General features: G+C 37.6%; 1 protein-coding gene and 1 long non-coding RNA gene across 2 annotated transcripts; both read right to left on the bottom strand.

Moving 5' to 3' along the window:
- Positions 1-6,219: 6,219 nt before the first annotated feature.
- Positions 6,220-10,221, bottom strand: LOC106153030 (uncharacterized). The gene is made up of 2 exons (XM_013526796.2): positions 9,876-10,221; positions 6,220-9,305 (listed from the first exon to the last, which is right to left on the bottom strand). The coding sequence occupies exons 1-2, from the start codon at positions 10,128-10,130 to the stop codon at positions 9,036-9,038; spliced, it is 525 nt and encodes a 174-aa protein (XP_013382250.2). The 5' UTR covers positions 10,131-10,221; the 3' UTR covers positions 6,220-9,035.
- Positions 10,222-13,361: 3,140 nt separating this feature from the next.
- Positions 13,362-15,526, bottom strand: LOC106153071 (uncharacterized). The gene is made up of 3 exons (XR_001237392.2): positions 14,734-15,526; positions 14,242-14,439; positions 13,362-13,783 (listed from the first exon to the last, which is right to left on the bottom strand). It is a non-coding gene; the product is annotated as an uncharacterized LOC106153071 (long non-coding RNA).
- Between the last annotated feature and the right edge of the window lie 1,429 nt (positions 15,527-16,955).

Genomic DNA, 16,955 nt, shown 5'->3' with positions numbered 1-16,955 from the left:
GATCTAGGTACATGAAGTTTTCATGGGAAAAGGTCCACTTTTTCAGAAAATGACCCCCCCATTTGAAATAGCTGGCTACGGACCTGCATTGTAACGATAATATGTAGGCCTGGGTTCATACCATCATTAATTGTATTAATTGTACCACCAGCGTTAGCGCTGGCGGTACACATGGTTTCGGTCTCGTCCGGATCGTTCCGCCGGCTCCGCCGGCTCCGCCGGACAGCTACCGTTACCGCTTCTCCTCCTAGACGGTAAGGCCCCCCATACCCATCTCATGGATTTAGGTCACCTATAATCTCAACTCGTTCCACGTAAAATTTGGGCTTTGTCGGTATTGGGGTCTGGGTGTGGCACTCATTGCAATGCACCCTTGTCCAAAAATGGCAAAATTAAATGCTAATTATCTACCCTACGGAAGGAGTTACGGGAAAAATTTCTACAGACGGCTTTCCAAAAGTCATATGTGTAGATTTCAAATATACCCTCGGATTTGACCTTTGACCTTTACTTCAAGGTCAAATGGGCCAAAATTTTCAAAAAAATGAAATTTTTTACGAAAAAAAAATTTTTTGCCCTGTTATTCAGACACCACACAGACTTAACCAATAATATTATTGGAAAGTGTTACCCTTCAGGTCATCTTTCATCTCCGTGAATTTGGGGTCAATCGGTGCATTTTCACAGGAGTAGCGGCCATAAGATACCGAAACTGAAAACTGTCTCTAATTCGGGAACCGTTAATGCTAGAGACCCATTCTTTTTTGCATTTTGTAGAGCATGTAAAGCCCAACACTGGAGGTGGTCTCGGTTTTTTTGTATTCCATGCGGTTTTCGAGTTACGCTGTATCAAAAAGTACATATTGGTGGTGAAAGGAAAATGTACGGAAGCCCACTGGTGCCATATGTAGAAAAAAAAATTATCTCGAAATTTCGAGATACTATTTTGAAATTTGAACAAAAAAATTTACCACCAGCGTTAGCGCTGGCGGTACACATGGTTTCGGTCCCGTCCGGTCCGTTCGCCGGCTCCGCCGCCATGTTACCGTTACCGCTTCTCCTCCTAGACGGTAAGGGCCCCCGTACCCATCTCATGGATTTAGGTCACCTATAATCTCAACTCGTTCCACGTAAAATTTGGGCTTTGTCGGTATTGGGGTCTGGGTGTGGCACTCATTGCAATGCACCCTTGTCTAAAAATGGCAAAATTAAATGCTAATTATCTACCCTACAGAAGGAGTTACGGGAAAAATTTCTATAGACGGCTTTCCAAAAGTCATATGTGTAGATTTCAAATATACTCTCGGATTTGACCTTTGACCTTTACTTCAAGGTCAAATGGGTCAAAATTTTCAAAAAAATGAAATTTTTTACGAAAAAAAAATTTTTTGCCCTGTTATTCAGACGCCACACAGACTTAACCAATAATATTATTGGAAAGTGTTACCCTTCAGGTCATCTTTCATCTCCGTGAATTTGGGGTCAATCGGTGCATTTTCACAGGAGTAGCGGCCATAAGATACCGAAACTGAAAACTGTCTCTAATTCGGGAACCGTTAATGCTAGAGACCCATTCTTTTTTGCATTTTGTAGAGCATGTAAAGCCCAACACTGGAGGTGGTCTCAGTTTTTTTGTATTCCATACGGTTTTCGAGTTACGCTGTATCAGAAAGTACATATTGGTGGGGAAAGGAAAATGTACGGAAGCCGACTGGTGCCATATGTAGAAAAAAAAATTATCTCGAAATTTCGAGATACTATTTTGAAATTTGAACAAAAAAAATGCTATCTCGAAATTTCGAGATAGCATTTTGATATTTGAGCAAAAAAATTTATCTCGAAATTTCGAGATAGTATTTTGAAATTTGAACAAAAAAAATGCTATCTCGAAATTTCGAGATAATTTTTTTTTTCAACATATGGCACCAGTCGGCTTCCGTAAAAATGTGCAGTACGGTAATGGATAATAAATTTTGAACTCCGGAAAAATAAAACATAATGCTTGGCAAAGCAGACAACTTGTGGTCAAAAATGACATTATTTTATCAAATTTAAACTTCTGCAACTTCAGAGAACCTCCCATTTCAAGAACTTTGACCAAAATGACCTTTTCTTTATTTTAATTAATTTTTTCTGTAGGAAATTTATGGCACATTATGGTAACTCCAAAATTATAACATTTAGTCCCTTATATCTCCAAAACTGGCAGAGATAGGTCCATAGTTACTATTGAAGTTGAATAGGAAGTCATATACTGGCAATCTTACTGTGACCTTGACATTGACCTTTGACCTACTTTTCACCTTGAACTGAACTTTGCAAAATTTGCTTCCCTTTTATCTCCAAAACTGGCAGAGATAGGTCCATAGTTACTATTGAACTTGCATAGGAAGTCATATACTGGCAATTTTACTGTGACCTTGAAATTGACCTTTGACCTTCTTTTCACCATGAACTGAACTTTGCAAATTTTGCTTCCCTTTTATCTCCAAAACTGGCAGAGATAGGTCCATAGTTACTATTGAAGTTGAATAGGAAGTCATATACTGGCAATCTAAATGTGACCTTGAAATTGACCTTTGACCTACTTTTCACCATGAACTGAACTTTGCAAATTTTGCTTCCCTTTTATCTCCAAAACTGGCAGAGATAGGTCCATAGTTACTATTGAAGTTGAATAGGAAGTCATATACTGGCAATCTTACTGTGACCTTGAAATTGACCTTTGACCTACTTTTCACCATGAACTGAACTTTGCAAATTTTGCTTCCCTTTTATCTCCAAAACTGGCAGAGATAGGTCCATAGTTACTATTGAAGTTGGATAGGAAGTCATATACTGGCAATTTACTGTGACCTTGAAATTGACCTTTGACCTACCTTACAATGAACTTAACTTTGATTGCACCATTTTTAGTTATATATATTTTTTGCATATTTTGAAAATTCTTGTTGATTGCATTTTTACAGCTTGTCAAGCACAAGACTGGTGGCTGCACCCCTTATTTTGTGTATGTGGGGGTCTATACGAATGCGCTTGCTCCAGCTGGTGGTACAATATTCGGAGGCGGTATCGCCTCTCTGATCCTCTAGTTACATAATTATTTGCAAGATGATTTCATCAAATTAAAGTTGATTGTAGTCCTGAAACTTGCGGGGGGGGGGGGGGGGGGTAATTATATATATATATATATTTTTTTTTTTGACAAAGGTTTTCAAAATTAACCCTTTCTAAATGCATCCATCTGCCCACGTTTTAGTGGCACACACAGGTGAATGTCTGTGTATAGAAAGAAAGAGAAGTCATTGGGTTGGTTAGGGATGTGTGAACTCTAGTCTACTTCAACCAGATGGTATTAGACTAGTCCTTCTGTGTTCATCAACATTAGGTTGTTTTACTTAGAAAAAAATTATCTCTTTTCTAAGTCTGAGATTTTAAAATGAGAATGAAAATTTTTTTGTCATTGCCAAAGTGATTGATATGTAAGAACTTGCACCACAGGTTTAAAACTTTACATATATATAAACTGATGGCTGATGTGGAATTCCTCCAAAGGTTTTCCCAAGTGAGATTATTATATTACACTATTCTTAACAATTGATAATGGAGTGTTGTGAATGTTGTTACTTTTTCTACTGCCCCAGTGTTTTTTCACTGTGTTTCTATTTATTGATATTTCTAAATACTTTACTGGCAAATGTGTCTGTATCTTTATCTGTTATCGCTTTCTGTGTACTGCAATGCTTTGTTTGTCAAGGCCAGTTTATATCGCAGTAAATTTCAGACGTTTCTATTGAGCATTAGCTTTACAAATCTTGATGGTTGTCCATCTTTGTGAAGAGCAGCCATCTATCTAAGTAAGGCATTTATATATATATTCGTCGGTGTCAGTGAAATTTTTGCAGTGTCAGAAGTACCCGCTACCAGTGCCACAGTTATTATTGTGGACATTTTTGGCTGAAGTGACATCAGACCAAAATGACTGTCTATTTATCTAGAGACATATCTGTGGAAAATCAATCTGTTGCCCTGGTAGAGGGTATGTTAGAAGTACGTTTTGTGCTGCAAGTGATGCCTTATCATTGATAGCTTTATCATATTTCTACATTGATACTGCATACATAGTATAATAAGTGAACCAAAGTGTCAGTCTGAGACTGTTATCAACTTTTAAAAACATGTAAGTTAAATGACGCATCACTCCTTTAATCAACATTTAAAAAAATCTTACAAATATATATTTTAGATACAAAATGTATAAATATTTAATACTAAGTAAACGATTATCGGGGTTGGTTGTATTGGACAATATTATCTGTCAATGATATCCAATTTGTGCAAAAAATTATTTGACTTATGGGTTAACATGAATTTTGTGTCTAAGACCCCATTCCCATACCTAGATCGATCTAGCAGCATCGACCCATCTCCTAGGGGTTTCTCACTTATTGCATTTAGCTTATGCCGCTCTAATGTCTGGCATGCCTACCCAAGTCATTGGGTGGTAATTAACTATTGTTTAACAGCTTCAGAAGGCATGCCAGACATCTAAGCTGATTAAGCTGAATGTAATATGGCGAGAATCTTCTTGGAGATGGGTCGATCTTGCTAGATCAATCTAGGTATGAGAATGGGGTCTAAATCTAGTGTATTATTATGAATTCAACTATTTTATGCACTTATATGCAAGGGTTAAATAAATGACAGTATTTCTGAAAAGAACAAGGTGAAGGTGTATGCCAGTAACATACAGGGGAAATGTAAGGTTGAATGTTTTTGTATGAAAATGTTTTCTGATTTGTCCATGCCAGGGTGAAATATTAACCTGTCTGTTCTATGCTAGTTTTAACTAATTTAAAAATAAAATATTGTTTTTCTCCAGAGTGCAAAGTTTATTCTTAGAACTGTTTATTTATTTATTTATTTATTGTTGAAATGCTTTCTCAGTTCTATTCTTCCTGTATTAGCAGACACTAAATTCCTGCAGAAGAGGTTAATCTCATTTTGGGTCCCAAATACATTGTTAGTGATACTAGCATTCACTAACTATTTAAAGCAAGCTTGGTCATGACAGTTGGATTTATTTTAATATTTGCATTACTATTTTGTTTATACACCAAAATAAACATAGGAAAATCATGAGTTGTGTCACAAGTAGTGTGTCATGAAGCAGGATGTTTTGTGATTAGTTGCTGCACACTTAAAGACTTCATATTCTCCAGCAAAGAAAAAAAAAAAACGAAATGCAAGTTTGGTCTATGGTTTTATGAGTCATCTTTCTCCCTTCTTCCACCAGTGAAATTCTTTACTCTGACAGTGGCAGGTTGTGTCTGGCGGTTTCCAAGTCGACTGCCCAGTTCATCTCAGGCATGTTCAATGTCTGGTCAACATGTCTGGTTAATTGTCCACGTATCCTGCAAATATATGGATCTGCTCCTGGCTGCAGGTACCCCTGTGCTATCCTGGCAGTATGGGGATTGGAGTTGTCCTGCTGAATCAAGCGAAGGGTTCGGTGCTGATGCATGTGAATGGCACAATCACCATGGGTTTTGTATAAAAATTGCCACTTGAATCCACCCAAAAAAATTTTTTTTTCATCCGTCAACAATCAAGGTTGTATTGTATGTCCATTCATCAGCTTTATGTGTTTTACTTTATTTCCACTACAGCCACTGGTCTAATACATAGAAGAACGATTGCAGTTTTAGTATGCAATATTGTGCTAGTTGAGACGATCACAATTCGGCACAATCCAAAGTTACTACTTGGCTGCAGTCAATTTTTATTTTGTTTTTCCTGTACGTTTCTGAATATATCGTAATTAAAATAATATTACAGCAATTTAAGTTCTTGTTTTTAAAGTATATACTATAATTGGCACTAGATCCAAGTTCACACATCTTAAAACTACTAAGTTGGATCTCTAAAGTTGCCTTTACCCATGAGATAATGCTTTTGTCTTTGTTGGTTTATTTAACAGCCTACCTGATAAAGTTAACAAATTTTTAATTCAAATTTTCAGGAAAGGTTGGAAATTGGTCAACTTAAAATCAAGTTGATTTCGGTAGAGATTCATCTGTCAATTAAGAAGAAGAATTGAGCCAGTTTGGCAGGTCTATGTTATCAGTGCTTTTCTAGTTTAAAATGCACCACAAATAACTTAGGGTTTAAAACAAATTGAAAATTGACAGAAAAAAGGCCCAACACATTTATGTTCATTATTTCCACACGGAAAATACTTTATTCTACCTGTATCAGCTTTAGACAGAGCTACTACCACCGATGAAGATCAAGTTAACTAGAGTGACAACTTGACAACCTATATATGCATGTTTCATGAAATTTAAATATTTTCTTTCAAAGCTGATTGTTCAATTACCACAGCCACTCTAAAACAGCTGCACAGTACATACACTTATATATTTGCATCTCTCAAAACTCAACTAGCTTTATCTAAGATGGACTCTTCACTATAGAATGCACCTGTTACAGGGTTTAACTTAGATATTAACAAATTGGCATTGTTCTCAATTTTCACAGCTGTAGTAGTAAAATATCAAGACCCAAATGAACAAATAACCAACATACAGGTGTTTAAATGATAATCCTTGCCTAAATACAGGGCATTTCATATAGAACTGGGTTGTGGCAATTAACAGTAGCTCTTTGTTCTTATGTTGAACTTCATGTATTATGCACTGATGTATGAACAGATTGTTCAATGTGGCCTAACAAAGACAGCCAAGAGGTAGCTGGAGATTTATGGCTGTCAGAGTTGCCAATGAGAGGAATCCATGAATATTCTGAGCATTTTATATTATCATTTCCCAATGGTTTTGAATTGTTATTTGGCCGTTTGATTGCAACATGGTAAACACGAAGGTTCGGTCTTTGAGGATGCTAGCATTAACAGGTCTGGTTACAGAACACAAGTCAGTAACATGCTCAATAAAACCATAGTGTGACCAATACATAGGACGTATTCAGACAGCAACAGGCCCATTCAAGTTCTGGTCTAAAACATCACAGAAAACTCATGTAAATTCACCTATTTTGGTTTTTATGGAGAACAGACAAGGATATTAGCTAGAGTCCACAGCAGAATGGGTGGGGGGTGGGGATGGTCTTTGGCATACTGCAAGCTTTCTGCTCACAAAATCACTTGCTATTTATTCTTTTTTCTAGTAAAAAAAAAAAGACATCCTCCATTATATATGTTGCCTTATGTAAGCAATAAAACCAACTAAGCAGGAATGACACCAAGACGTGATATCATAACTAGGCAACTATGACAGTGACTCTTTACAACAGCAAAGGAAGTCAATGACTAAAATCATCCAATTTCCTGCATGAAAAATGAAACGACCCACTATAATCATAAAACAATTCCATATCTAGCCTGTCAGGCTGTCTACTTTACTAATGGAATTTTTAATACTTCAGTCTACTTTGGCACCTGGTTCATATTAATGCTATTTTGTGAGCTAGTTGACCAATATGATTAAATGCTGGTACTTCTAATTTCCACTCTTGTAACTGTATTCCGATGGATTTCCAACCTAAAGCATTTTGGGCCTAAATCATGGATGTTAACATCAGAGTTGCAGTAGCATCTCTTTGCTAGTAGTAGGGTTAACAGACGTCCTCCACATCTCAATTTGTGATCAGTATCAACTCAGTAGAATGTTTGGTGCCATCTTTACACCTTAAACAGTTTCAGTTAAATGTTCTTGGAACCAAGCTCGCATCTGTATTTTTGTGACCATTTCACAGCTGAATTCACTTCCAACTCCGACAGGGTCAAACACCCTCCATTCAAATGACTCAAACAGCTCCAGTTGCAATCAAGCTAGTATACACATAGAAATAAATACATTCAATGGCCTGTGTGTTTTTTTTTAAAGGTAACAGATTTGCATATTACTTAAACAGCCATATAAGCTCAATTTTACATCATCAGGATGGCCAAGGAGGGAGCCAAAAGCTAAAGAAGAAGGATGGCCAAGTTTACTGGGACTAGGACTGACACTGTAAGAGCTATCTGATATTTACATGTGGAGTTTTGAGGGGGTGTAGGTTGATTTTTTAAACATCTAAAGACTAGAGCACCACATTTAAAAACTGATAACTATATATAGGACAACAAAGTCTTGACATCGAGACTGCGCAAACTAAGAAACAAAATTTTCATACAGATTTTCCAAAATGAGTTACCCCGTTGAATGAACCTAAGTCTGAAACAATGTAGCTTATCTCAAATAAAATGAAAATTTTCTCCTCATATTGTTGATAGTTATGAAAATTAAGCATAAACAAAAAAAAAAAGACAAAATAAAACCCATTCACACTATTTTGATACAAAATGCCTCAATTTTCAAACAAAACAAAAAACAGCTTTATAAAAACTTTTCTAAGAATGATTCCCAGTTCTTAGCTTGGTGCTTAGTAAAATGTCCTAAAAAGGAGAAAAACAAACAAACAAACAAAATAAAAAAACTTAAACATAAACTCAAGTAAAACAATAGCTCTGTTCACACACTAGCCCAACTAGAAAGTGTCAAATTACAAACAGTGACTAATTATGCTTCTAAAGAGCATTAGCCCACATAATACAACTTGCTAATCCTATTACAGGCTTATGTAAGATAACTCCAGTTTTTCCAGATGCTACACAGATAATCAGCTTTAAAAAAAGAAAATGGAAACATTTAACTTAAATTTCTCTGCTATGACATATCATATTGTTATGGATTTTCCTTTTCTTAGTTTAAGAGAACAAATATGATGTTGATTCCTTTTCCTATGAATGACATTTCAGTTTTGTGTGGGCTTCCTCGATTGCAGCAGTTTTAACTTTACACTAAATCACATCTTTCTACCAGTATGAACATAGTCTGAGAAAACTATATTTGAGAAAAAAAAAAGCTCACAACACTAAATGATTTGCTTCTTGAGATTCTTGAGGGAATGCTAGTGAAGTTCAGAAAGGGCAAGTATCTCAACCAGAGAAAAGTTGGTTTATAGCTTAACTAGGATCACTGATGTCTTCCCACGGATCCACGAAACTCCTTCAGATGTGTGGCCTTACAGTTTGGACAGCAGTCCATGTCCATGAGGTGGATTGTTTTGGGATGCAGGTGACACTGTCTACGCACGCGCCCCTGGAAAATATGCCCACATGCCCGACACACAATGTTCTTGACTGAACGGTTGCAGCAACAAGGATCGTCCTCTTCACTGAAAGACGAGGTAGTAGGGGATTCTGGGAGTTGGTAACAAGGAGAATCTGGACGCAGGATTTCAGTCTGAAAAATAAACAGACATCCACTGAAAATAAAGTTCATGAAACAAATTTCTTACCTGAAGAAAAGATAAGTCCTAAAGATTATTTTATTATTATTTGGCATCAATGTTAATTAAATATTATATACTGAAAAATAGCTCCATAATCATCTACTTATTTTTTTTTAAATCCAAATCTGCAATCTAAGTAAATGCTTTCAAGTCTTTTTTTATTATTATTATTATTTTGAATGCTTGTTTCAGTTTATGTGTTAAAAAATAACTTGTGAGTCTTGTACAGTAACAAGAACGTCTGCAAGTTATCCATACAAATTGAATCAGTTTTCTAGACAACTATTCCAATGACCAGATGTGTTTCATTAACGCCATCCAGACCAAAGAATAAACACTGAATCTGTAATCCTCCTTTTCAATCATTAAATTGTCCCAAACCCAGAAACTGACAGTGGCAAGAATTAGTAGGTGTCAAATTTCACACTGAAGAAAAGCGAGCGTTCTTGTCAGCGTAAAAGTTGCAATCTTTCTAGAACTCAATACCGTCTAAAATTCATAATAAAGAGGTATCATCATACCTGTCTGAAACTGTTATTTCTGCTCCTTGGAACCCCTGAGCTCTGAGGACCGGAATGCACAGGAGAACTTAGCGGGGAGTTGCTGGAATTTGTAGAAGACCCCGGACAAGGAGATTGGATATTCAACATCTGCAATAATTTGCCACGTCCGGCGCTTGTACACGTTTCTGGGAAAAAGTGCTTAGCTGGGGATCCTCTGTCAGGATGAATATGTATGAATTCATCTCCTCGTCCTTCGGGTGATTGCCGAAACATTTCGACTGCTTATATTCTTCAAACGGAGCGCCGTGTTCCAAACTGCAGACTTCTGTTCACGTGATCAAATGTGCGTCTATTATGCGAGAAACTACGAGATGTGGGGAGGGGTGGAGATTTGGGCGGGGTGGGGTGGGGGGGGGGGGGGGCTTGCCATAAGAAATTCGACACAAGTACCAAGTAGAGTGGATCGCTTGACACTTAAATACTAATTTTTTAATATAAATATATATGTTTGATATCATTCATCGTTGCAGGATGCAAAATTCCGAAAAATATATGCGAGGGAAAATTCAGCATTCTGAGAAAATTTCACTCTGCATCGTTTGCCCTAAATAGGCAGAGGGGTCTTTAGATGTCTATAGGTCTATATAATCCTATGTTAAGAATTCGAAGACTGAGGGGAGGGGGAAGCGAAGATTGGAGAGAAGGGTAATTTATTTTTACGGTAACTATGGTAGGCCTACGGTAAGGCCTCAAGATGAAGTTTGAATAAGAGATAGGGCCTATAAAAAGAACGAGTTTAGAAGACTTGAGTACATCGAGACTGTTTAGGCCTTGTCTCTAGGGTGTGACTGTCTCTCATTTGTACATCCTTCAACTAGATCGATCATTCCGTTGTAGGTCTAAAGGAAATATGGGCCTTACATAAATCCAGTCATTCAGGTAGGCCTATTAGTGAGTTCAAAACTATCCATTGTTTTTCAATAAAAGTTCATTTTACAATATCATGAAGCCTCTGGCACATTTAATTTTTAGCTCAATAACTCTTCTGGCCTCCCTATAGTGCCATACTTCAAGATCGCTGGTCAAGAAAACAACATCGAAATGAGACGTTTAGTTCTGGAGTAGGCCTGTCGGTGATAATATCAAAAAATGCTGATCAGCCGTTTTTTTTCTCCTCAATCCAGTTTCCAATTCTAATCTATTGGAACACTGAGATTTTTCCGACTATCAAAAATATCATAGACCTAGGCGCCCCCCCCCCCCCCCCCCCGGAAGCCACGCCAAATCATCTCTGTAAACACCTAAACACAAACATCTGATATAAGGAGTGTTTCAGTGAAACTACGTCCGTTGCATGCTTGACCGACCCATCGTGATTTTCGAACAGGGTGAAGAAAAAAACACACAAATTGCTCAAAATGTTTTATGTGACATTAGTAATATCAGTGTAATATAAAATGTAGATGCATCTTGATTTATAAATATAATGTTCAGATTAGCTGAATAGAGGCTGCAGCAGTCAGGACTTAAGCTATCATATATATATAGGCCCTACAAGGGAATAATAAACATTACGTTCCGACATTGTATAGAGCTATCACCTCTTTTTTTTTTTAATTTTCCTGACAGGAATATAGATGCTTTAAAAGCTTTCTTGCCAAATCTTATACGTGTCATGGGTACGGGAACATGAATTAGGAGGACTTTCACATAAAATTTCATTGAAGCATAATTAACCCATTCCTTTTTTTTTTTTCAAATATCTTTTCTTTCTTTGATTCATTTTTTTAACGTTGTACATAATATCTTGTATTTGAATGCACGTCCTAGCTTGGTTTTTAGTGCAATCCGCCGTACTTTAAATCTATCAGTTAGGCGCCGATATAAGGGTACATAAAAGATAATATATACAGCCAGTGTCGAGCCACTTGTCACGATTCTTCCATTCTCGTCCAGGGTTCTCATGTCAGATGAAGTCAGGTGCTTCGAGGCAGGTTTCGACGACAACGAACAATCAAAGTCAAAATGTTCGATAATCGTGAAACCAGCAGCTAAGACCTGGTGAAGAGGTTCGGGTTCTTTCAGATGGGAGGCGCCAGTGGTCTGCATCAATTTCGTCAGCCAAGACGTCCACAATTTTAGTTTATAATTGATATTAGGTACATTAATTACCCATGTGTTTCCACCATGTTTCATCCCGCTTTTGGATGCGAGCGTTTAATGTAGGCTCAGCAATACACAAACATTATATCTTCTGGCTTTCTTCTTTTCTTCTACATCGCGACCTATCTACCCCCCCCCCCCCCCCCTTTCTAGACTTCCTACCGTAGTTCGTCTGATAAGGTTTCAAGCTGCTCAATGCTATTTTCCAGAAATGAATAATCAGGGTGTGCTTCCCTTGTATATATGTATATATCAAAAATAAATAATATATTTTTAATCAAAGATCCATATCTAAAAACAGAATGACAAATTCGCGTTAACATTGTCAAAAATTAATTCGTTGAAAATGGCTATCCCTCAGAATACACTAGTCTAACATGATGAAATCATACGCCAGTCTCAGTAGCCGGCCATGCGTAAAATGAACAGTGCTCCAGCAATTAACATGTTCATTCATCCTTACATCGTCGCCCATATTGGAATGAATCAATTATTGTGATATTATTAAGTTCCGGGAATCTAGTAGCTATTTGTCAGTTGCCGATAGTAAGCTATATAAATGAGTGCCACTGAAACTAGGTAATATATCTGGGACCGTGAGATATGAATCATCGACACAATTAGATAGAGATTAAACTCCGTATTAACCAAAGTCATCTCGGGCTCATTCAAAAGCAACGCTGGTGATCGATCAAAGGCACGACTCAAATGGAAACAATTAACTGGGAACGAGACAAGGACATATTGCGCGATCTTCATAGAGCTCTGCGTTGACCATGAAGCTGGAGAGAAGTGTCATAGGTGGATGAACATGCTAGATGGCTACATGCAATATATTTTCTTCCTGGGTATATTCAATGTGCAATCAAAGTGAATTTTAATTATTCAAACGATTTAAAATAACGTTCAGTTAGTTCATTATTGGATGATGGCCATAGGCCCTACAGTATATTGCTATCGAAAACGTTTGATGAACTCTGTCTTTTAATTAATTAATTTATTTGTTTTTAATTATGCAATGCCTAAGATTATTTATTAACCATGTGTTTAATAATTTAAAAAAATCGGTGTTTTCATTATCTTTTTCTATACCAGTGCGGGCTCCATCATTAATCTTTCCATAGCCTGGACGTTGATCACTGCAAAGCGGAAATAGTTTTATAAAATATGCCACGAGTGACTAGAATATTATTTGCATACAGGCACGATGAAAAAAAATTACTGAAAATGTAATGATGACGTGTTAAAAGAAGGCTTGGCATCTTTGATTTAAAAGCGGCGATGTCCTCTTTCATTCCCCCCCCCCCCTCGGCTCTCTAGTGAGAGCATGCGCTTGCCCGTTCGAATTGATCAATTTTATCACCTCTCACCTCTCACCGTGCTATGTGGACAATACACGTATCTCGTCACTTTTGACCAACCTTCTGTTTATCAGTACCTTTATTTAATTGACTATAGAAAAATTGATAACATTAACAACCGGTGAGCTATATCAATCACTAAATCGCTTTCCCCCCATAGCAAACGGTAGAACAAAAGACATGTCCATCAAAGTCAATTCATTCGGGTGATATTTCTTGTCAATAATCCGTGGGGAACACGACATCGTAGTAAATGCTGTGTGCGTTTTGCTAATGGCGCAGAGGTTTACTGCCTCAACTGTTTTATGATGGACAGCATGCGGTATTGGCAAATCTTCAATGCACTGACTGCTGCGTATGCTCTGAGCTTTAATATTGTATCTGCAACTTTAATTCGGTAATCTATCAAATGATGACACCCCCCCCCCAAAAAAAAAAAAAAAAAAAAAAAGACATATTCACTAGATAAATATGGCCTTTTCTGGAAATAATACACGAAATATTTGCACTTGGGTTTTTACTGTCTGAGATATATAAGCATGCCATATTGCCTTATCTCACGTTTCAATAAAAATTATACAACATATAATCGTCACACAGCTGGTCAGATAAAGTCCTAACGTTGCACAGCGTGTATCACGATATATACAGTTCCAGTCGATAAAATATCTGCACTTGATTCCAAAACTTATTAAATTATACAAAGCTGATAGAAGCGTCACCGATAACAAATGCAGCAAGTGAGCGCGCCACGCCTAAATTTGATCGCGCACTCGACGAAGAACATGTACATGTATGTCACTGTGGTTTACCAGATGTTTCAGCGACGTCACCTTATGAAGCAAACTTAGGCATCTTACCTGCTATGAAACAAAGTCTAAGTACAAAGAAAATACGACTCCTGTAGGAGTTGCATTCTGCCACTCCGAACGGCTGGCCTCTTCTGTCCACGCGCGTCTTTCAGCTTGGAGTGTCAAGCTCAAAATGGTCGACGTTGACTTCGCGTCCAGGAACGGCGTCATTAAGTGAAACACGTGGCACACAGTTTATACCATCATCTGCAATTTCCCAGGAAATTGTATGCAGTTAAATGAAATTTTCCGTCCCGCATAATATACTCGTAGCGTACTTACTGTGACAATTTTGAAACGAAATGAATTTTCCGAACATCGTAAGGCCCGTATGCTGAAAGTATGCCCCGGGAGTGTTTCGAGATTGCGTTCGCAAATTATTCTTTGAATAAAGAGGAAATGCACACACATTTTTAAACAATCGAAAAAAACACGTAAATGGTGTGTACGAATTATCTCATCTGGGTGCTTTTGATATTTTTTAATACTGCAATTACTTACACGATTAAACGGTATAGTTTCAACGTCAGCCCGTAGAATGATCATGACAGGACGAAGACCCAGGCACGAAGTAGAATAGAGCTCAAAGTGACATTCAGTCCACAGTCGCTGCCTTAAATACATGTTCCAAAACAAAAAACATGGAATCTGTTTGACCAACTTTGCATATACAAGTGTCGATCTACGCGTGCCACGTCGCCGTGCTTTCACGAGCCGCGTGCGCCACGTTAACGATCAATGCGGTCTGTGTGTACAGTCTCCGATTCACTACCGCTGTGTTTGCTTTGTACAAGGTAGATAATCAAACGAGACAGCTCCTATAACATAGACTCACGCTTTACCTTAACTCTGACAGATAATATCAAGGCATCAGGTGAACAATTAAAGGAAATGATGCTCATCTGTTCAATTGAAAACTAAGTCATTCTTGGAAAGAAACCTTTCCTGCGCTCGGTGGCAAGGTGCCCGGTAGCCCAGCCTCTGCTCTTTTGTAGTCATAAAATGCGGACGACGCGTAATCGAAGGTCAACTTAAGTACTTGCTCTGAGCAGCTGGTTTAATGCCTGCGACAAGGCCCATTATCAGTTTGTTCGGTAATGTTAGCGATAGCGGTTGTTTATTAAGGCGCGGACAAAGCGGGGCAATCCACTCTAGAGACGCAGGTGAACAAAGTTAAGCGGTCGGCATTGTTCTATTGAAAGCCGAGAAGCGGGCGGTTATTGATATCCTAATCATTAAGTCTGTTGGTCACATCTTCCATGAGGAAGCTGACGTAATTTATTGTTCCCGTTGGCCATAGGTTAACTGCTCTTGTCCAACGAAATATTTCACTTCTAGACTATGGCAATATATGCTGATTGCAGTAATGCTTTTAAGCATTTAATTCAAATTATTGTATGTAAGGAACGTAGCCTTGATTGATAAAACGACATAATGGTTATTATAAAAATAATTAAAAAATTCATAACAAATGATAACGTATTGTATAAAGTGAATGAGAGAACGTTATCACTCCACAATGGAATGACGAGTCGGATAAAAGATGATATTTCTACCATATGGTACACATTTTCATTTATTTCGAATTCCGCCCCCAAAATGAGAGTGACCCAATAGGCAGAATAGCATATCGTCTATCAAAATACATGTACTTCTGTTCACCCAAGGTCATTTTCTCCCACCTTGTGGTTATAAAGTTGTGATTCGATCATCCAATCCTTCCCCAACCTCCTCACTGGCATGGGACACAGGCCCGTAACCAGGGGGGTTCCGGGGGTTAGAAAAAACCGCCCCCTTTGTCAGGAAAAGGTCCATTTGGGGTAAAATGTTATCTAGGTACACATAAGTTTCATTGTAAAAGGTCCACTTTTTCAGAAAAGAGCCCCCCTTTTGAATTTGCTGGCTACGGGCCTGGGACACATTGTATAAAATCTCGGACGCAGGCAAAAAACGCCTCGGCGGATTATAATGTCACGTAACAGGCAGGATCCAGTCTATATTCGCCATCATTTAAGCATTTTAGTTATCAGAATACGTGGTCCTATTACTTACTATGTTATTAGCAACAGAATAATGTTATTAATAATAGAATAAAATAGAATAAAACGCGGAAACAAAGGAGATCGATAGCAGGAGATGGATAGTAAAAAAAAAAAAAAAAAAAATAGATAGACAGATAGATAGATTCAGAAAACGCGTAACGTGTGTTGCCTCTTAACGCGGGTTCAACATTCAAAAAGCAGCAGTACACGGTCTCTCGTCTGCCTTTCTTTCTCTAACCTTCTTTCTTTCTAGTCAACAATCCTTCCTGAATGTGGAAATCGGTATTATAAAATGAATAATGTTCGAGTACCATTTACGGAGAGACGTCTTTCATTTTTAATGAAAATATACGTTTGGATGTACCTCTCTCTTCATAATAAACAATAATGAGTATCATCTACATGTATTACGTATAATCCACGTGTTACTCTTGCCCCAATCCATAATTTACTATAATAATGAAGGTTTGCGCAAAATTAACCCCTATGATAAACCTCTTCGTAAATTACGTTTAGTAATCTATGATGTATCTTCAAAGTCGGCCAACGGCATTTTACCGGTCCCTTTATTATTGTCCTTCTAAAAGAATGCTTAATAAAAGTTTTCCATTTGTAATGACGATGTCACGATGAACTTCTATTCAGCAGAGATTTTACTGCCGCCTCGTAACAAAATCATCA

This window comes from Lingula anatina, chromosome 3, assembly GCF_051362555.1.
Source record: "Lingula anatina isolate TDL-2025a chromosome 3, LinAna3.0, whole genome shotgun sequence".
NCBI classification, from domain to species: Eukaryota; Metazoa; Brachiopoda; class Lingulata; order Lingulida; family Lingulidae; genus Lingula; species Lingula anatina.
Note: the sequence above shows the minus strand (reverse complement) of the source record. Positions and strands in the feature narration are given on the sequence as shown.

What these genes read in the sequence shown, in the direction of transcription:
- LOC106153030 (XM_013526796.2), bottom strand. Translation starts at nt 10,130, where the DNA reads ATGTTTCGGCAATCACCCGAAGGACGAGGAGATGAATTCATACATATT. An exon ending in GAAATAACAGTTTCAGACAG is followed by an intron (nt 9,306 to 9,875) that starts GTATGATGATAC and finishes TTTATTTTTCAG; the next exon opens with ACTGAAATCCTGCGTCCAGA.